Raw genomic sequence first — 23,084 nt, forward strand, 5'->3', positions numbered from 1 at the left:
GAGAGCTAAAACTCTCGGTATTTCTGTATCTGTCTGAATGTCAAGATGCGAGTGGTAACGTTGATGCAAAACTCACAACACCAAATGCTGGAAGTCTCAACACAATCCGGGTGCACCCTGGCTGTGTGTGTGTGTGTGTGTAAAGTGTTAATGACAGTCCTCTGAGGGCCCCCAAAGCGTCAGATCTGTGTTCTCATCTCCTTGCGGAGCATCATCCGCCTGTGGATGCTCACCGTTTGATGTCTACTGAACCACAGTTGCCACCCACACACACACGCACGCACACACACACGCACACGCGCGCGCGCACACACACACACACACACTCCCTATTTCTATCTCTCCAGCATGTATGCGAGTGTACATATCTGGACGTTGTGCGTGTTCCCTCTGAGGCTGTGTGTCTGTTTCAGTGTGTGTGTGTGTGTGTGTGTACCTGCATGAGCATCCGCGCCGGTTCGTCTCTGTGTGTGGTATTCCCTAATTGGGGATCCAATGCAGCTGTCTTGTCTCTTGCACTTCCCATTTTTCCCCCTCACTCTGCCAGTTAGACGCAGACAAACACAGAAGAAGGGACCGAGAGAGCGCAAAGCTTCACAAGTCTTCAAATTCCTTCCCCGTGGTTTAACATGTTCAGGTGCTAGAATGAAATGTGGTGTTGTGAGCGTTTCCAAGAATAAAAGGCAAAGTGCAGTGAAATCAGAAGGTAGCTCAATGTCACTAGAAAGTGTTTATCTGCCAAAAAGGGTTCCACTAAATCTGTGGCTGTTCTTTCCTCTGGGTAGGTGGTGCATTCAGGAGTGGGTACTTACAAACATTTACATTTTTCTTATCCTTATTATATTTTCATCTGATCACTATTCTGCTGTCATACGTGTTGTAGGAAGGGAGGAGTTTTTAAAGGTGGGATGTGATTGGACTGACGGTACCTTGTTGGAGGTACAAACAACACTTTTTCATCCTGCTTACTGGTGCATGGAGTTGGAGGAACACATGTAATTCCCAGAATAGGTCGTGCAAGTCATTTTTATTTACTTAAATCAAAAATGCTAAATTTGAAAAATAAATTATGTTTCTGCCACCCCCTCCCCTCCAAAAAAACATGTTTACTTGTTTGTTTTGATCCATATCAAAGATCTGAAAAAGATGGGAATGTGCGTACATGTAGATTGTCATGACAACTGGGCAAACTTCATCTGTTGGTTCAGATCTGCTTGCAACCTCCTCAACGGGGCATCAATAGTCCTTCACGTGGGATCGTTAGTCAACCACTGTTCCCAGTGCATTTCTGCACTTTCCTCATCATTGTTTGCTCTCTTCATGTCATTTAGCCGCTTTGCACCAGCGCTTCAATCAGAAAGATACTTATATTAAAAACTGACTCCTTCTTACAATTCTACTGCTACTATATAACGGTTTAAGTTGTATTACTTAAATGTATTCTTGTCCACAGAGTTGAGCTCATTAAACAGTTTAATAATCAAAGACTCATCCTGTCTTTTAAATAGTAAGTAGATAGATAGATAGATAGATAGATAGATAGATAGATAGATAGATAGATAGATAGATAGATAGATAGATAGATAGATAGATAGATAGATAGATAGATAGATAGATAGATAGATAGATAGATAGATAGATAGATAGATAGATAGATAGATAGATAGATAGATAGATAGATAGATAGATAGATAGATAGATAGATAGATAGATAGATAGATAGATAGATAGATAGATAGATAGATAGATAGATAGATAGATAGATAGATAGATAGATAGATAGATAGATAGATAGATAGATAGATAGATAGATAGATAGATAGATAGATAGATAGATAGATAGATAGATAGATAGATAGATAGATAGATAGATAGATAGATAGATAGATAGATAGATAGATAGATAGATAGATAGATAGATAGATAGATAGATAGATAGATAGATAGATAGATAGATAGATAGATAGATAGATAGATAGATAGATAGATAGATAGATAGATAGATAGATAGATAGATAGATAGATAGATAGATAGATAGATAGATAGATAGATAGATAGATAGATAGATAGATAGATAGATAGATAGATAGATAGATAGATAGATAGATAGATAGATAGATAGATAGATAGATAGATAGATAGATAGATAGATAGATAGATAGATAGATAGATAGATAGATAGATAGATAGATAGATAGATAGATAGATAGATAGATAGATAGATAGATAGATAGATAGATAGATAGATAGATAGATAGATAGATAGATAGATAGATAGATAGATAGATAGATAGATAGATAGATAGATAGATAGATAGATAGATAGATAGATAGATAGATAGATAGATAGATAGATAGATAGATAGATAGATAGATAGATAGATAGATAGATAGATAGATAGATAGATAGATAGATAGATAGATAGATAGATAGATAGATAGATAGATAGATAGATAGATAGATAGATAGATAGATAGATAGATAGATAGATAGATAGATAGATAGATAGATAGATAGATAGATAGATAGATAGATAGATAGATAGATAGATAGATAGATAGATAGATAGATAGATAGATAGATAGATAGATAGATAGATAGATAGATAGATAGATAGATAGATAGATAGATAGATAGATAGATAGATAGATAGATAGATAGATAGATAGATAGATAGATAGATAGATAGATAGATAGATAGATAGATAGATAGATAGATAGATAGATAGATAGATAGATAGATAGATAGATAGATAGATAGATAGATAGATAGATAGATAGATAGATAGATAGATAGATAGATAGATAGATAGATAGATAGATAGATAGATAGATAGATAGATAGATAGATAGATAGATAGATAGATAGATAGATAGATAGATAGTAGTAAGAGAGAAAAAACAGATGTGGGTATAGAGGTAGAGATAAATTGCCTTTGTGCTCCGCTTCAGATTCCGATCACGTTCTGCTCTGTCCCCAGACGTTAAAAGTGTGTCCATGGTTTTGGCGACCAAGGGGGTGATTGGAAATGTCAGCTGACAACAGCACTTTTCACTGACACTCTGCTGAGAACTGGCACAGAGACAGGGGTGAGGGATGGGGGAAGAGTTGAGAAGAGTACAGAAGGATGGAGGCAGGAAATGAGGAGGATGACAGAAGGGGAAGGGAGAGGATGTTGCTGGTGGGTGGATTGGCTCACAAAAAAAGCCACACTTGTTAACAATAAGCAGGAGGGTGACATTGAGTTTTAAAGAGTGTGTGTGTGTGTGTGTGTGTGTGTGTGTGTGTGTGTGTGTGTGTGTGTGTGTGTGTGTGTGTGTGTGTGTGTGTGTGTGAGAGAGAGCGTTGAGGGCTTCTCCTTCCGCTGGCCATTGTAACTGTGTCTGCATGTCATGTCAGTGAGTGACAGGAAACTGCCATTCAGTCTATTCCTGAAAGCCACAGAGAGTTGGAAACCCAGAGCAAAGACTGGTGCCCAGCAGCACACACAGGCTCGCCCCCCGCACTGACCTTTCCTAAATGTTACCAGCCACTTGGCACACTGACTGGGCCTCTAATGAAACTTTCATTGGCCCCATTTTTCACCCTGTTTTTCCAGAACGCCTCCAGGGCTGAGCTGAAATACAACAGGCTTGAACTGCAGCTGACACGCAGAAGGGCAAAGTATGCTGTGTGTGTGCTCTAGTCCTTACATTTCATTTTTATCCACCCAAAATCAATTAGAACAATTATAAATGTTGATGAGATCATTTAAAGCCCTTACCTGCGGACAGGCGAGGGTAATATATATTTTTCAATACACAATATATTTTTCTACAAATCCGGTAACAGCTGGAGACAACCAAACCAGAGCTGGTTTATTATTTGCATTACGTTCTGTGTCGACTGAGTTTTCTCACAATGGACAAATAAATCTGCAGTTTGAGTTTATAACACAGAGGAAGAGAGCAGGAGGACAAGGAGTCACCAGGAGAACCACATCATTCATCAACATATTATCAGGAACTATTATACTGGGACTATATTGCGGAGGGTACATTGTCTTCTAGTGTAATACAAGCATGTTTTAAATGAATCCTAATTATTTCTGAACTGATAGTAAGAGAGGTTACTAGAAGATTGGGTGTTTTGCCCTTTGAACCAATCCAAGTCATTTAATGCAGTATAGTATAGAAATAATTATGATTAAGAAATTACATTTATTTAATCTGCACTTTGTTACACAAAAGTTAATTAGACCACAAAAAAATCTCTCACCTTTATCTATGTCCTGTGTCTATCCAATTTGATGAAAAACATCAAATATATTGCATAAATATAGAAATAACTGTTTTACTTCTATCTCTCCAATTAGATTTTTTTCACTGCATGTGCTGAACGACTGGAAGCTACAGAACAGCTACTCAGTGGACCTCATGGTAACACTGTTTTTGTCTCAGGATGTTTCCAGGGTGAACTTTTAACCTGAATGTTTACAGCGTTTTCGGTTCCCAACACAAACAAGATGCTGCCAAAGCGCCGTGTGTGGAAATCAGCACTGCAGGGTCAGAAGTTCGTTCAGACGGAACCTGGCTGCTTGAGAATAATGAAGGTATGGCTCCACCAGCGTGAATACCACTGGATTTCAGTGCCAGGTAATTAGAGCGGTCTGGACTACATTCAACATCCAACGGAGGTTTGAAAACTGCGGATCCCTAGTTTGTGCTCCACCACGTACCAATTTGACGGTGTCCCTGTTATTGAAGGCTTCGCTGGTATCTGGCAACGGCTTCGGGACAATTCTGGACTGAGGTCTGAGGAGACTCCAGGAGGTGGCTTTCACATCAGTTCCAACATTATTAGCAATTGAGCTGAAGCTGCTTCCTGGTATAGTGCTTTCGTACTTTCGATACAATACCACAAATAAGATGGAACATTTATATATGATAGTAATGGCTAAAACATATTTTTACCAGCTTGTTCCTGCTTGCTTTGTCCTGTGTTGCACTTACTGATGTTTGACTGTTAGTAAAGTCGTTGTCAAGCCAACACACACAGCGACAGGCTGCCACCTCTCACGGTTTCTCCCTGTGACACACACGCTTTTGCATGTTTTCACACGCACTCACACCACCAATCTCTTCGCTAAAAGAACAATCTGCGCTGGTTCACCTCCAACCTCGCCCACGGTAAATGGCGCATATTTAAAATAAAATAAATAAATAATCACATCTCAAATTCTCCTGCCATCAAATGGTAGCATTAAGTACTCATTTTACTACTATTGCAGAACGGAGGGACCTGCCGTGCTGTGAGATATTTCATACCATGTTTAAACAGTAAAAGTCTCAAACCATTTATAGTGGCATAATGGGGCTTTCTGCTGATTGACTGAAGGACGTGTGTGTCCGTTGCCGTGCAGCATGTGTGTGATCGTGCGTTAGAAGGGAGCGGATGGGTTAGGCCAAGCTGGCTTTTGTTTTTTCCTCTGCGGAAACACACTGGGTTGGGCAGGGAGGTCAAGAGCAAAACGTTGATACTCATCACAAGCTGCTGTTGGTCTCACGCAAAACTAATTGCCAAAAGCTGAAGTGAACGGAGCAGGAATGGACCGAGTCAGCTGCTGTGGGGGATGTAGAATCTGAGTCGAGAGGAACAGAGCACAACTCACGGCTGGCAGAGTTTGATGAGGTCCTGGTCGGTGGTGGCAGGCGGCAGGCCTCTGATGTACAGGTTGGTTTTACTAAGCTGCTCCACTAGCCCTCCTCCATGACTTCCTCCTCCTCCTCCTCCTCCTCCACCTCCTGTGGTGCCAGGGCTGGGCGGAGCCATGGGCGGAGGGGGAGGTGCATAGGATTGCTGCAAAGATAAAGAGAGAACAAACGGGGGTGAGGTCACTTCAGATCACAACATGATGAAAAGAAAAAGCCACTTTCTGTATCACAATAGTAACCAATAGCAAAAATATTTCTCTGCCTCAGTCATTCAACACGACATAATCCCCATAATAAGTCCTTTTGAATAATCTCTTGCTACATCAAATTGCACTCCAATATCTTGATTCAACAGGAAGCACATAAAATGAAGGATGCATGAATTAGTAGTAGTTCTCATTCTAAACACTTTAAATACAGGTGCATGCATCAATAACGACACCATTAGTTTGTGTTAACACTGCAACAAACAATCCCATTCTGACTGCTGCAGGATCATTATCAAGACGAGACTCAAGTGTCAGTGGACTCTTTTAGTCTAAACTGAAACTTATATGGTGATAATTCAACCTGTTTTATCATGCAAGCAGCTGAATCACCTTTTTACAGTACCTCAAGGTACTGTAAAAAAAAAATAAACCACAAATTACTGCGCTTTAAATAGTTTCTGCCAAAGGTTCCATTATGGGCGCACAAACCAGAACAGCGAGTGTTTAATCCCGGCCTGGGACCTTTTCCTATCCGCCTCCACTGTCCAATTACACAGCTGAATGTTGACTAAATAGCTAAATAAGAAGTCCATTTCTGGCAGGGAAGAAGGGCAGCGCGAGGATTAATGAGTGTTTGCATGATGCGTTCAGGGTGCACAACCCGCCCGCTGCTTCAGACAAACTGTAAGGTTAGGTTTGGAGGAAATAAACAACCCCGATGGCTAATTTCACCACAGCAGTCAGAACGCTGTGCCTTGAGGTTTGGAGCAACTCCGCGCGCACACTGTCACGACACAGACACCTGTTCTCAGCACTGGCCGCGCTGTGGGGAAACGGATGGAGCTCCGAGAGCCCGCTGCCCTCTGAGGCGATCACAAGCCCGTCGCACTGTGTGCCACAAGGACCACAGAGACACACAGGTAAAAAGGAGAGACAGGTGAGATGTGTGTGTGTGTGTGTGTGTGTGTGTGTGTGTGTGACAGAGCCACTGTTTGGGATAATGACAGGTTGGTACCACACAGAAGTGTGGAGTCTAAGCCAGCTCTGATATTAATCTATTAACTGTACTTCCCTCAACTGGGACACATTCACTGAAACACACAAGCACACCGGCAGTTCAGAGCCACATTACCAACAGGACTCAAACATATGGACTGTGCAGTAGTCACGCAGCAGTACAAGGAAAAAGGCGCCTGCGTGGACCAGAGCCATTTACTGTGCACCGCCTTACGCTATCGGCCTAGAATGTGCCTGTACACTTCAACAACAACGTGACAAAGTACCGTGGATGAAAAAAGGGCCTCTCTGGGTAATGCTTCATTTTATGGCTGTGACAAATACAACCTTCTATTGGAAGTTACTACAAAAACCACACTTGCAGTTTGGTATTCTTTCTAGAATATCTACATCTTGTCCATGAATATCAAATGTGCTCAAATTGACTCAACTCGAAATAATTCAAGATTCCATTCTGTAATTAATAAGTTATTATTAAGTTATTAAGTTTTGCTTAATAATACATTTTCAAGCAGAACGATAAGCATTTAGTTGGTTCCAGTTTTACAAACATAGGATATGATTTGTTTCCTGTCTTTGTCCTATATCAATGAATTTAGTTGGGTATAAATGTTGGTGCAAGATGCTAACATTAGCATTCTAACATTTAGACAATGACAGTGCTAACATGCAGATGTTTAACTGGTTATCTGCCATGGTTATCACACATTTGCATATTTGGAGATGATGTGAAGAAATGAAGAAGAAAAAAGCTCTGCTGTATTTCTTGAGGAAACTTGAGAAGACAAAATTCCTCTGCCAAGTTCCTGTCATCTTTTTCAGGGAAGCAATAGAAAGCATTTTGACTACAAACAATACAAACTGACTAGGTCTGACAGGAGGGCTGTATAGCAGTTGATTAAAACCACCCAGAATATGATTGGCATCCATTTATTAAGACATTCTTATATCACATGGCATTGCTAGGGGATAGCTAAGCGGGTAAATCAAAGACAAACCCCCTCCAGGCACAAAGACTCCAAAACACCTTCTTGCCTGTCGCTGTGACTCATTCATCACCATTTGTATGTAATACGGATGGTTTGTTTCCTTTTCTATTTAGCAAAATAGGACTATAAGTACATTTTGGTCGTTAAACAACAAAAACCTTGGGTTATTAAAAATCTGACCTTGTGATGGGGCTCAAAGAAAAGTTAATACAATTCATCCTGAGTGTAACATGAAGGTAAGGGCCAGATTAAACGGCAAATTAAAAAAAAAAACATGTCACCAAGCAGATCACCAAAGACACTGAATGCATGCTATGTAGGTAGGTGTTCAACCCATCCAATAGTTTTATTAGATATTTTACCAGAGGCCAACAATATACACCAAACTAAGCCAGGAGGGATCATCCTGTGGGGTCATAAGTCATTTCCAACACGGACCTCCAGGGAGCCCCGCTGCCTCCATTTCTCAAACGTTCTCACCTCCTCCGAATACAACTGAAAAGTCTTAATTACTGTAAAGAATTATAAGAAAAGGGCCAACTATGATATCTTGAACCTGTTTTTTTTGGATGGTACAGACCGAGCGAAACATCCAAATGAAAAGTTCCTCCGGAGTAGCCGAGAGGTGGGTTATTTGTACCAAGAGGTGCGAGTACTTTTTTTTGCATCTGGTGCCTGTGATCACGATAATGGAAACCTCGCTACTTCAAAGCCCGACCTGTGTCTGTGGCTGTTTTGATATGGGCCTTTTAACAATTGCTTTGTCTACCGACCGCCTCTGAGAGATAACGTGGATACATGTTTGATGTGAAGAGTCAGATACAGAAACGACCCCGAGCTGAAGTGTGAAAGGGACAAAATCCCCGGGAATAAAAGCTGTAACGTGCCCAGGAAAAGACGCCAAACGTGGCGGCGCGTTGGATTCCGGCACGCACACAAAAGCTCACACACTTCTGCTGTACGTACAGTCATCTCATTCCACGGTGATTTGTGGAGGAGAATAGCCATTTTTCACCGACACTTACCGAGATGTCCAAGTATGCGCCGACGTACAAAATCACGCTCCTTCTTCTCACTCGCTGACACAACACACACACACACACACACCTGATCAAAGGCCTTGCCCGGGGAACCTCTTTTAGCCAATTTGTGCAGCTGTCAGGGCCAGGCCGATAGTGAGCTCTATTTGTAATGTGTCAGAGCCTGTGATAGGGAAATCCTTTGAAACATTAAACTCTCTCCCTCTCTTTGGCACCATGCTTTCTCCTCTCTCCTCCCCCTCTTCCTCACTGTCAAGTTCCACTCCAGCATCGCTCAATCTCTTGCTCCTTTCACCTCTATCCTTCCTCTTCCCACATAGTTGCTCTATATATCTCCCTTCCTCCTCTTTTCTCTCAAGTTCCTCTCTTGTGTGGAATGCTCTGCGGTCGGAGTGTGCGGACTGAAGGCTGCCTCTCAGCTGGTAGTGTTGACACATTTAGTACGGCGGAGCAGCTCGTGCCGTGGGGGGGGATGGGGGGGAGGCTCAGAGGCAGCGGGCGCCAACTGTCACGGCGAGCAAACACAGTCCCCGGGTCTTTGTCGATTTCATGCACGGCTGAGCCCGTGAACATCGACACACTGCGAGGGTTCTCTGCGCGGCGTCATACATGTGCGTCCTGACGACTACCTCATTAGCGTGTACTTGTCACGATGGTGAAACGCGAAGAGGGCTGAGGAAAGAAATTGAAGTCACTCGATGGCCAGATATGGTCTCTAAAAGATCTCATTATTGAATCCAATATACAGTATATATATATATATATATATATATATATATATATATATATATATATATATATATATATATATATATATATATATATATATATATATATTCCATTTCTTTGAAACAACTGCTGCTTTAGGTCTTATTTTGCTTACTTTCAGTTAAAAACGTTTTTAGATCGGTCACTAATGGGAAAAGAAAACATATTTGTTCATCAACTCGTATCATGTAACTGACTGATAAAAATTCCTCTTCGATTGAGCAATATATAATAGCCAAAACAGGTTGAAATAATAATGTGATATTGCACCACAGTTAATAAGCTACAATAACTGTAACGGATCTACGTTTCCTGTCGAAATGATTTGCTCTCAAAATTGAAGAGGAATTTGTGTGGATTTCCTTGCAACACAAGTCTGTCCGTTTTTAAAGCCAGATGCAACCGGGTCTGCAACTAAACTCACATCAATGCACTCATCGATACACATCCTGTCGCGCCCTGAAAACAGGTTTCAATGACACACACACACACACACACACACACACGCACTTAGTTGTGTCCAGGGTTCCTGTAAAAGTACATTGACCTTGCTGAGGTCAGGTTTTTTACTGTTCTTTTCAGCAGAAACAATGTGTGCCATTGCATACTGAGGCGCTGGTGTTGCAGTGCGCTGCTGTCATATCGGTGCATGTTTACCTTGGTTTGAGCTAGACAGAGATGCGGATAATAAAAGACACCCACCATTACGGTAATGGCCAACAATGAGTCCATTCATCTGGTGCTACAACTATAAAGCTCGTCTCCACATTTAACAAGGCCTTTCTCTGGCGATGTGCTCCTCCATGTGCATTTAATATGATGCAAAATAATATTTCTCACTAATGTGGGGAGTGTGTGCAGAGTCATTAACGAGGATGAAACAGAGCTGTATTCAGTGTGAGTCCATTATAGATGAAGGGATGGAAAGACCCACTAAGGGGTGGTAAAAAGGAAGGAGAATATTTGAAAACAAGTTGCACAGTCCCAGAGAGGAGTGACCTCTCGGTGAGAGGTACATGGTAAACGAAGGGATAAAGAAATGAGAGAGAGGCAGAAAAAAGTGCAAAGAGATGACGAAGGCTGAATACGGGAAATGAGTGGGAAAGGCTAAGGGAAGGGATAATGGAGAAAGGAAAGAGGGGGACATGGGAGCCCGGGTTGGTCCGGCCTCTTCTGATGCTTCCTGAAACACAGAGGAAAGAATGCGGGCTATTTTTGGCTCTAGCGCTGAGATTGTCTCTTATTCTCTTTGCCTCTGAACACAGCAGCGGAAGGGTTTAAGGAAGAGCGTATGAATACATTGGAATGAAAAACATGCCCCCCCGATATACCTTACTTGTTTAGAGATGAGCAGCTAAATTAGGCCTTGGCTACTGCTTGTGTTGGAAATGTTGAAAAGGCAACTAATGATCTTTTCAGGATATTCACAAAAATACCTTGATGGCCAAACCGTCGTGTGCAGGCCTTGATGGAGGACGCGGCCTCAGCGGGCTGCGATCACCGTGCAGACAAGAAATACTTTACATTAATCAACGAAAGGAATCAAACATGGTGCCTCTTTGTCAGGAGAAAGTGAAGTTAATACTGTGTACAGGTACAAATGGCCTTCTTGGAGACAAGCCTAATGATACCCAACACTGGACACATGCAGGTTTCCAAGTGTCATGTTGAAGAATGTGTAGGCTACAGCTGCGTGAGCCTGTGATTAGTCTGGAGAGTAAATTATATGTGTGGGGAAATCAAACTTGAGTTATTTAATAAAGTCTTACCAAAGTCCAGTTGCTGGAAAAACTTGGAATGCCGGGGGGAGGATTTGCAGTTGTGTTTGCCCGTACATGAGGAGCACTGACGAGCAAGTAGCCATCATTTAAGGGCAATCACACTCAGAGTCTGCATGTTTCATTCATGCAAATCAAAGACTTATAATTGCTCTTTTCATGCCAATTAGAATAACGCACCTGAATAAATCTGCAGTGAAAATGCATGGCAAATATTAGGTCAACATACCACACCAACCGCTTTATTTTATAAGAGTAATACTAGATTTAACTACAGCCCACGGCTAATACAGACATAATTATTGTAATTTAAGTCTGCTGAAGTTTGCAGACACTACGTTTTTCAAGGCGGAAATAAGTGGATGTCATGTTTTACCAGAGTGTCTGCGAGTTTCATCAGACTCGATTTCAGATGCAAGTACGGTCAATCAGAATGAAAAAAAGATCACTCTAATTAGGAAGGCAGAAAGTGGACCAATCAGAATATTGTCTGCATGGCCTATTTTTTTTTTCGACATCAGAAGAACATTGCTGCGGGAAACCACAACATTTCTACCGATTTTAAAATATATGTTTGAAGTAATGTAAACCAGAATATCTAACAGTGCAGTGTCAAAGTTCTTCTGAAAATAGAGTCTTTGTTCCTGCATTTTGGAACCAGCAATGTGATGAAGACGCGTCACAAACGCTGATCCCTCATTCTGCTGTTGAAGGCCTGTGATGTCCGCCATTGCATTTGATGTGTTTCCACTTTCTGTCTCCTTGGTCTTCTTTTGTATTTTTAAACTCTATCCTAATATCCTCTCCTCTCCTCCCACAATATCTTTCCCAAATGACTCCCCTCGACCGACCCCCCCGTTTTTTTCCCTGCCTCTCCAGAAGATCAGGTTGTCTAAGTAGCTTCCCTGTGGAACGCCATGTTCCAGTCCTTTACCGCTCTCTCTCTCTCTCTCTCCTATTAACATCAGCAACAAAAACATCAACAACACTTGTGCTGTCATAAACAGGTTGCACAAACATCCCAGGGTGCATTGAGTTTGGGCTTGGTGCTGACTGACATGGTGGGAGTTAAGGAGGCGATGGAGGGGCTGCTGAACTCTCGGAGAATTCCTGTGGATGTGTTGTTGAGAAGATCAGAGTCATGGGAAGGGCGGGCTATGTGTGAGTTAGCGGGCATTTAGCCTGAGATTGATTTTTATCTGTGTTAGGCTGAACGGCTATTGTTCTTCAAGGGGTCAAGGCTGTGTGTGTGTGTGTGTGTGTTGTGGGAAAATAACTAAACCCAGCAACATAAGGTTTTGTAATGACTGCGTCTATATTTAGGTATAATCTATGTGTGCTTCTGTGGATTCATGAACCTTGTTAAGACACTGCTTCCAACAAAGAGCACAGATAACAGCCACCGCTAAAATAGATTTCTCCTCAGTGACACCCATGAAAATCCTTCCACTGCGAAACTTACCGGCAGGAGTGTTCTTTCAACTTTTTGGTTCCCCAAAAAATATCATGTTACATTTTTTCTTTTTTAATTGAGTGACCTCTAGCATTCAAAAGGGGGGAAGAATGCATATGGAAGCGGAGCTTTGCACAAAGCTCTTTTATTATGTATATTTATGCAAATGATTAATTAGTTTATTCAAGAAAGTCTCACTCGCTCCTCCTCTCATTGGCCCCTGGTCAGCGCTCCAACCGTGCAGTACGCCGGATGAGCGGATGCAGACGGGGTTTTAGACAGAACCAGTATGGAGGCTTCATTGTTCTTCAGTACTCAAAGTTTAAACCGAAGAAAACGTTAAACATTGAGATTCAACTTCAGCAGCAGTTCTCTTTCAATGCAAATGAACTCCTTATAGGTGAACTACAGATTCCCCCCTGCAGCTTATCATCTAGGAGCGTTCACATCCCGCTGTACCGTGTACTCTCCTAGCTGATTAATAATATAGATAATAATAGATTTTTGCCCTCTCATGTCCCTCACCTCTTCACTCTTCCAGTCAAACATTTTGCTTCGCTCCTCCTCCCCCAACATCTCTTCATCTCCTCGTCTTTTGTGTTCAACTTTATGCTCTTCCTCCATCCCTCCGCTGCCGACAGCCTCTGCCCCCTCTTCTTGTTCTGGTCCATCATCTGTTTTTTTTCCCCCTCGTCTCACATTTTCCTCGTATCCCCCTCTCCTCCCCTCTCCTACAACACCGTGCAGGAGATTAGAATATGAGGAAACAATCAAGCTCTGGCACTGATTTGCATATGAACAGGGGGCCGACAGGCGACTACAGAGATGACAACAGAGCCCTGGAAAATCCACCGCAGAGCTTTTTTAGAAATCCCAGGAATGACTTTTTAGCGTACTTTGTCCAATGAGAACAGAGCCTTCCTCTGCCAGTGCTTTCAGGCAGTCAAATTACCATCAGAATAAGAGGGCATAAGACGGAATGCTTATATAGCTGTAGGTCAAAGAGACTATAGAATAAGAGTGCAGACAGAATAATGCTTCTCCACGGCAACAATGAGAAGCTGGAAAGATAGGAACTAGCGCGTGTGTGTTGGGTGCATGCATTTGTTCTTGGGTTCCTCTTCTTGCAACAGCTGTGTCAAACTGGAAAGATAGCAACTGGCAGGACCGTTTGCAATTGTGTGTTAACGGGGTCTACTCCAATTAGCATTGAATTAAAATGTCTTTAAAAGCAAGGAACTAAATAATATCAGGTGTCGAGGATTCCATTAAGCTGGTAAAGTGTGTTGCAGAGATGGAAAGTATGGAAAAGAACAAAACAAAGATATACTAAGATAAACTACTATTCTTAATGAACTACCTGGCTACCAGCTAAGGCAGTTTATTAGCTTGTTGCAAGGAAACTATATGAAGTGACTAAGAAGCTTATATTCTTTTGGTAGACTTTCAATTCTCATACATAATGTACTGTGCACCTGTTGACATTGACCTGAGCGTTCCATATCAGCGCACACTGAAGATAATTTGATTTTGCGTGACCGTTGGCTGGGAAAAAAGACCGGAAACGCCGCCAATAACCGGTTTTGGTCACTTGCTTACTTTCACTACCGATTGGGAGCACCTTATAGCAGAAGGTGGACGTCATGAGCAATGTGAATGTATAAGCTGGCGCAACATCATGCAAATGGACCTGGGAATGGACCTGGGAACAGCACCCTTAAAAAGTAACATTATTGACGATAAAGTCCAGGCTCTCGTACCTTATTGCTTAAATACAGCACATCTCAATCATAGAATGTCTGTTGACAAAACAGGATGCTGCTGAGCTGTATTGAAAAAACAAATCAACATAATACAATAATGGAAGTCATATGAAAACACACAAGACTACAACTACTTATTGAAGTCATTTCACTGCGCCATGGAAGCCAAAAGAGACATGTGATGGCGTATTGGGCGTCTGCACATATTCAACTCGTGATCCTGCATGGGTCCATCCGGGGTTAGCGGTTATTTCACTTGTTAGCAAAGCAATATTGTAGCGTTCAATGCACCACTACGGTCTGATCTGATGTAGTAACAAGGTTCAACACGCCTCTCTCCTCCGGATCAACTAGGTCGGATTCAAACACACTGATCTTCCCCTCGCCTGTTCTCAGGGTCACTGACAATTCATTATTACACCGCTCCCTTCAACCACTGTGTCCCTTTCCCTTCCTGTTTCTCTCTCTGCTCTAATTAAATTCCCTCATCAAATTTGAGAGGAGCAAATATTCAGGGAAGCAGAGAGGAAGAGGGAGGAGCAGAGGGGTGGAGGCGGGGTGGAGGAGCATATTGACTGGAATCCAAGCCGGCTGACTGAGATCAGATGATGAACTGAGGATACCTAGGGGGGGGAAATCCATAACAAAGCGTCGTAAAAAGGCTGAAGCTCAGTCAATCATTATGTTATTTATTCTCAGATTAAAGATTAGAGAGAACCGTCAAAGAAAAATGAGGCAGAGATAAATACGTAACACAGCTAGACTAGAGGGACAAAAATGTGACACTGCAGCTGGATCCAATAGACTATTTTGGTAAATATATAAATATATATATATATAAATATATATATATATATATATATATATATATATACACCTTGCAACAACACCTAGTCAAACGATAACAGGCACAAAGTAGACCAATTGTATACATTTTAAAGCAGCTTATCTGCATACTTTAACAGATAAAAGATATGGGAATAAGATAACTCCACTAACAAAGACAGTGTCCAGACATCCAAGTTAACAAATCCCAATATCAATATCAACGATAGTGACGCCAAGGGTAGTAAGTGCTCCCCTCTGCCTAGCGACAATTGAATACAGCTCAAATATTTCAATAATTTTAGTGGTCATAATGAAGTCGACTGAATGTATCTGTGTTTTTGACGATAACATTATTTATTTTATTTTTTAATATTATCTTCTTTAAACCTAGTAAATGTTGACAAAAGCAGACCAAGTGACCTCCTACAATTCAATGCTAATCAGAGCACAATTCACCACTTTCATTTTCATGCAGAAATGCACCCACACTGTACTGTATAAAAGAAACTTTATATTCTGTGCAACTGTCAAAACAAACAGCAGTGAGGGGACGCTGCACAATTTTCCACAGGAAATTCCATTTGCTGGAGTTCTAAATGACAACGTGAACTAAACTCGGCAATAAATGCATTTAGGTCTTTAAATCGTTCTTAGTCTTTTGTCCATAGTGAGATGATACTTGTACACTCATACTTGAGAATACAGTATTGAACGATTGCTCAAAGCAACAAGGAGACTCCATTTGCCCGTTAAAACAAACAGTCGGCGTATCCACCAATCATTGCTGAGACAGTTTGTGTTCCTGGCTTGATTTAGAAGCCTGATCAAATTACCTGGAAAAGGTTAAAAGTATCCATTACTGGATAACATGCATTTACTATTGAACAAAGGGGGAATAAGGAGAAGCGCAGCTGCATAGAGCGACAATCAAGCCCAACTGTATCCTGGAGGCATCGGCGTACCAAAGTATTTGGTGAAGGAAAACACATCTTTAAAAGATAAATATCCCAGTGAAGAGGAACAAGTTACAAGCGAGACAAAAGAATAAGCTATGCTGTAGAAACATGATTCTACCATGTGCCATTTCTTTTCTTTAAGCTCGTGAGAAGAGGAGTTTGGATTTTATAATTCCACCAATAGTCTTTTAGAGGTTGTAACCGACGCTTGTAAATAGCAACACAAAAAAACATTGCAGAGAATAAAAAACAGCAGCGATCGAAAGGCAGAGGGTGAGTGAACCGGAGCAGGTTGGGGAAGGGTTAGAGAGGAGAACAGATGAGTAGAGGAGGGAGAAAAAGGCCACCAGAGAGGTCACTTCTGCTGTTAATAATTCATCCTTTAAGAACCAGTCTAAAGCTTTAATTGGTTCTCTGGCTTAATCCTGAAGCAAACATACACAAACACCTCGGGGAGCCTCTGAGCAGCTGTGCGCCCGCTAAATTGGCTGCGGTTGTAGTGGCGGCAGCATCGGGTTCCCTCCAGGTACAACACAGCCAGCCAAAACGGCAATAGCTCGCTTTGACAAACCCCGTCTCCATGAATCCGGGCGTGACACCTCGCAGCTTCCATCCGTCTCGCGCTCGCCGCCGCGCTCTCAGAACAAATCTTACAGGCGAATCAAAGCGACGAGACATTAGTCCCCTCCTACGCCCGTTAGCTGGATAAACACTTGGCTCACTGCGGTAGTAATCTGCGTTTAGCCGAGGAAGGCGCCGCACGCCGCATCGGGGGCTTTTGCGTGACTCGGATTAAAGTCATTCATTGATTTAAGGCTTGATTTTGCATAGACAATACAAGACTGTTGTTGTGAATCAAATGAGCCTTTTCAGAACTCAAGGCTTAGCTACGGTTTGAATTATCAGGAAATAATGGGGTGGGGAGGTCATTATTGTCTATAAAGACATTTGTTCTTATTTCTTATACAGTAAGAGCATTTGTATTTACCACAGCGCTCTTTGCGTCGATACGAGTGAAGCTGATGTAAACAATCTGACAAAAATGAGAGCAGAAAGCTTGCATTGTGTGCATCAAATAACATCAGATTTGACACAATGCTTTTTTATACCATACAAATGAATATATACATTACATGCTTCCATGTGCAGACAGGCATCAGTCACGTCACAAGGCAACTCGAAGTCAACAAGTTGTGGTCATTTTTTCTACAGGTGAACTCTGTAAAATAAAAGGCTGGCATATCGCGATGCTAAATTAATGTAAAGCTAAAAAAAAAAAAAAAATCGCCTTCTTCATCTTTATTGGTATGTTTCTGACAACTGATTTAAAAGGAAAATATTCACTGCAAATATCATGTCGAGTATTTAACATTCATCTCTCACCGCATCGACCTCACTAAACAGCGTCCAGCTGAAGGCACTCTGGCAGCATCTCTCTGTGCCTGAAGGTTGATGAGCACATTTACCGCCCCCATATCCTCACACATCAGCTCTGTCGGTGAGATAAGCACTTCATCCCACGGCCGATCCGATGGGACACCCTGCTATCTGAATCATATCACATGCACCAATAGCCTACCTTTATTTAAAAGAAAGACGCCGTGGCCCGGGTGACACGCACTGCGTGTGTTACATGTCCGAGTCGTTGAAATCAAGGTGAAATCATGCTCTTGCCAGATCGCCTCTTGGCGTCCAAATAAAATGAAGATGTGGTCGTGTTGTGCAGAGAACAATTTGTTGCATTATAATGGAACTGCAGGAGAGATGGGACTGATGTGTCAAAGAAATGAACTTTCAACTAAGATACTTCAGTTGAGTTGTTATTATTCTGGGCTGTAGACTCGAGGGAATCCAAGAGTCCCCGGGATGTGCCAAAGAAACAAGTTGTCCTGCTTCCACCTGTGTGTCCCCCCCCCCCCCCCCCCGCATGCATCTGTCTCATTTCATTGGAAGCCTATCAGTTCTAAACAAACATCCCTTTTCATGTTTGAAATGTTCTATGACCATATGTGGTTATAGTGACAATAAGCGGTGTGTCGGCATTATTGTGAACTGCATTCCCATCTACATCATTTCCAATTTCCAATGTATGAAAAAAAACTAGTTCAGGGACAGCAGGGTTATCAGCTAGACCCCGAAACCAGGAGTATACATAGCGTCCCCCCAAATCCTATTGTACCATGCAATGTCACCGCACATTAGCTACAAGAGGGATTACCCTTCCTTGAAAGTAGATGAGGGAGAAGAGGGAGGGAGGGAGGGAGGGAGCTATCGACCCGAGATAGAGTAACAGGGGGAGGAGAGGATGAGCCTATGGCAATGCGTATGTGAACAGGTGAGTGTGTGCTGAATACAAACTAGTTGATTCTGTGTCATGTGTAACTGCATTTGTGTCCTTCCGAACTACCTCCCCCCACCCCGACACACACACACACACACACACACACACACACACACACACACACACACACACACACACACACACACACACACACACACACACACACACACACACACACACACACACACACACACACACACACACTTTCCTTCTTTCCTTCTCTCTTCTGTTCCTGTAGTTCCTCCCTCTCTTCTCTTTTGTGCCACTAGTCACGATAATCTCTAAATCTTGATTTGGCTATGCCTATGAATTATGTAAACACACACACACACACACACACACGCATGCATCTTATCTATGGATGGGAAATTGAGCTAGGTTGGCAGACTGAGACCAACAGCTTGTGGCTGTACTTCTAAAGGAAGCAGGAGTCTGCCTCCGATGCTTCGTCTCGTCTCGCCTCTCCACTTTTGTCAGCCCCATTTCCCTTCTGTCTGGGTTTGCCACTCAATCTGTAATTCAGATGGCCTTCCTGTCTCCGATTGACCACTGTGTGTCCAGATTGAAACGTTTCAAAATCTGTGGGACTGTCTTTCTGCTTTTCAAACGTAACGTCTTGTCTGACTACAAAATCTCTTGCATTATCCATGCCGTATGATTTCACTATTTTTATTTTTTTTTCACTTTGGCAACTCCAAATGTGAATAATGTTCCTTGGGCACGTACAACTAACGCCTGCAAAACGTGAAAAGAGTAATTACTGAGAGCAATTTAAGTGAATAGTGTGGAGAATATATGGTGACGGGAAAGTGACATATGGATTTGAGAAATCAAAATGTTTAGTGTACATTAGGGACGTACTGACCCTGTGCTATAACAGAGAGTGAAACCACTCTGTGTACCTTCTATTGTCGTGTGATATGGACTTGCCTTCTTGGGTATATTGAGTGCTGCTGGCTCACTGCGTCTGTGAGAGCAACCCATCAATGTTTTTGTGGTATTTTATTGCATGTTCCTTTACCTCCGTATTTTTCACGTACCTGCCCTTTAACTGTGGGTACTACTCAGCCGCTGTATCCCACAACGAGGGATATCCATTGATGGAATCCATTGACTATTTGAAAATAATCCCTTGGGAGTAATCTAGTGCCAACAATATTGGTTGCGGTTTCAACTTTGTCCTCTTAGTATTTAATCCATCAAGGTCCTTTTAGAGTATTGTGTGAAATTCAGCCATCAACATGACCAACTTCAACACAAAACCATTGTAAGAGATATTGGACACTGGTGTAGAAGCTGGCGGCAAAGCCATCGGCTTCAGAATGTTAAATAAAAAAAAAAAAAAACAACAGCATCAGATTACATCAGCAATCTCTTCATGTTCTTTAGTTATGGTTTTATATGCTGGCGCGTCTGTCTGGCTGAGTCTTCCACGCCATTGGAGAGAAAGACAGTGAGGACCTCTGCTGAGGGGATAATTCGGGGGTTGGTATTGGTAAGAGGGCTACAGTTAGTATTTTCTGTCACAGCGGTGCACTGAACGCTCCTCCTGTTGTACTCAGTGCCTCCACTGCATCTAACCCAGCAGTTGGCAGCTGCTGTATATGTGTGTGTGTGTGTGTGTGTGTTCACACATCATCTTATACATACAAATAGCAATCAATGCATACATTTAAATACTCATTGTCCGTCTCATTTTGCGTGAATGCATGCTCAACTGAACTCACTTAACAATGGGAGGAAAAGTTAAAGAATGGGGATTCACAAATCATTGCTGTAAAAATAATGGGATTATAATAAAGCTGTAAAAATGGAAACGTCCATATATCAAATACTATGCTTGTGTTATGGATCTGCTGCCTCTGCTGGTCCAGGAGGAGGATTTTAATCGATGTATTAATGATGTGATGGTATGCATTTGAAGATGAGGCCTCGGCTGGTGCCTGGCATTGACTCAAACAAATGGGATTTAGGCATTAGAGATGATTTTTGGCAATGGGTCACTTGTTCCCATTTTAAAGAGAATGAATTGTTTTAGGATTCCTTTTAAAAAAACGGGATGAATTTGTTATATACATTTTGGCAGAGGCTAAACGCCGAGTACCTCAAAGCACTGGAAATACGTATTTGTGGAGGAACCAAAAAAAGGAACAGGAGGAAGCGATTAAAGATTTAGCCTCGCAGTAAATTGCTATAAGATTTTAAAATTCATTGTTTCCACTATTTGGATGGTTTAGGTTTAGAGATTCCTTTTTCAATAGTGTCCTGCTGACTGTAAATGTGACAGCAGTAAGCCACAGACATACCCACAGATCTGCCGGGCCTAAAAACAATATCAATCTTTGATAAAAAAAAAAAAAAAACTGCTCTTAATGTACTCTGGCACTTCTGCATCGATGCCTCTTTGTGCACATTGCATTTGGAACAACTTCTTAATGGCAGAACTACACACAGTGTTTGGCCTAGGTTTACAAGGGGTGGGGTGTGCTGGGGGTGGGGGCGCTAGGAGGGGCATGGGGGTAGTAGCCTTTGCGCTCCGCCCCCCCCCCTCCCCTGATATAATGGTAGGGGAAACACTGACGCGCTATATATAAGACCAGACAACTGAGCATGTGCATACGAGCAAACAAGCATGAAGAGCTATTGCCTCCCCGGTGCCTTAATTATTCATACAGGAAGTTAAATCAATGAAATATGCAGATTGCTGCTGTACCACATGCAGCAGACTAATGTCTCTGTCTCGTCCAATTCGTTCAGCAGAAATGTCAGCGTTTGAGCAGCACTGAACAAAGCAACAAGGAAAATAGTGCTTTAGCATTGGTTTCCATTAACGGTCACCAGCTGCCAAAATGTGACGGCCAAGAGACTCCTACTGCTTCAGGTGCGTTTTAAGCACTGCTTTGTTAATAATAAAAGCTGGGTGATTGTTAAACCGTACTGCACAAACACCCTGCCAGTACCGGAGATGCTGCTGGCCTCTAAACCTTGGCTAAAGAGCAGTGGAATACATTTTAAATACTAAGCAGTAGGAAGGATTCCTTTTTGAAATGTAACCGCTAGGAATACCTCTTTTGATGCTGTTGTGTTGTCTGTTTAAGTTAAAACCAGCGCACCTCGAGCATTTTAAAACCCTTGAAATGTTATTTTTCCCCCCAACTGTCCGTCTGCAGATGGAGAGACTAACATAGAAAGACCGTTCTGCTTACAAATCATCCAATGAACTGTTATTGTTGGAGACTACTTTGACTTAAACCGTGGGGGGTCTGTTTGGGGGAAGCTCGAACACGCAGTAATTCAGCCTCCTGCTGGCAGAAACTGCAAGATGTTATGTATATTAAAGGATTGAAGGGGAATTACAGCTGCAAATTCTGTAATCTACTTCCCATGTCCCCTCCAAAGAATCCGTAGAGTTCATGCGGGACGCACACGCCACCTCTCATCAATGTCGCTTGGTAACAGTCACCATGTGCAGCGGGGGACATTGCTGAGATGACGGACACGTCATCGGTGTCCTCGGTGCCTATCAGAGGGCCCGCGGTGCCTGTGCTAATCTGCACCAATATCAGCACTATAGCAACGGCATCCAACAGTTGCCGTTGCACACACAAATCACAACTTAAGTGTGTGTGCGTGTGTGTGTGTGTGTGCACGTGAACGTCCTTAAGTCTCTCACACACATGCACTCAGTCCAGAGTGCGCTGCAAGGCCGGGCCGTGTAGCCCAGCCTCAGTAGTGCGTGCCAGCCTAATCTAGTCAGGCCTTTTATCCCATCCCCTCCCTCCACTTCCACTTAAATCAACACTTCACTGAGAGCTACAAAGCTAGTTTGCCTGCCTGCCCCCCCCCCTCGGCACACGCGTACACATGGGCAAGAAGGCACGGGCACGCGCTTCACTTCTCCTCTCACGTTGCGAGTCTCTGTTTATCTCTCACGTTGGCACTCGCATCTCTCTGCGTCTCCGGCACCGCTCCACATCTCCAACGCGCTCCACACCTCGCACATTCGCACAGACTGGCAGTCACGCCCCAAAACATACATGCACACAACAAACTCTCGCACAACTTTTGAAAGAGACGGGTGGCCTTCCGAGGGGAGCCGGCAGTGTGAATGAATAGAAGCTTCACAATCTGCGCCCAGTCGACCGAGTTGGCCAGTGCCCAGGCTGAGAGTTGGTACCCGAGAAATGAATTATCCGCAGAACAAAAGTATGACTGTACACTGGCAGTCATTGCAGAGGCCTCCCTG

The 23,084-nt window shown here is 42.5% G+C and overlaps 1 protein-coding gene across 1 annotated transcript in view; it reads right to left on the bottom strand.

Moving 5' to 3' along the window:
• Positions 1 to 23,084, bottom strand: part of LOC119197408 (RNA-binding motif, single-stranded-interacting protein 3-like) — an 87,068-nt gene that overhangs the window by 52,816 nt on the left and 11,168 nt on the right. Inside the window, exon 2 of the mRNA XM_037453675.2 lies at positions 5,654 to 5,841. Within this exon, the coding sequence (XP_037309572.1) occupies positions 5,654 to 5,841 (188 nt within the window). The remainder of the gene's footprint in view (positions 1 to 5,653; positions 5,842 to 23,084) is intronic.

The sequence above is a fragment of the Pungitius pungitius genome, chromosome 11 (genome assembly GCF_949316345.1).
Source record: "Pungitius pungitius chromosome 11, fPunPun2.1, whole genome shotgun sequence".
Taxonomy (NCBI): Eukaryota; Metazoa; Chordata; class Actinopteri; order Perciformes; family Gasterosteidae; genus Pungitius; species Pungitius pungitius.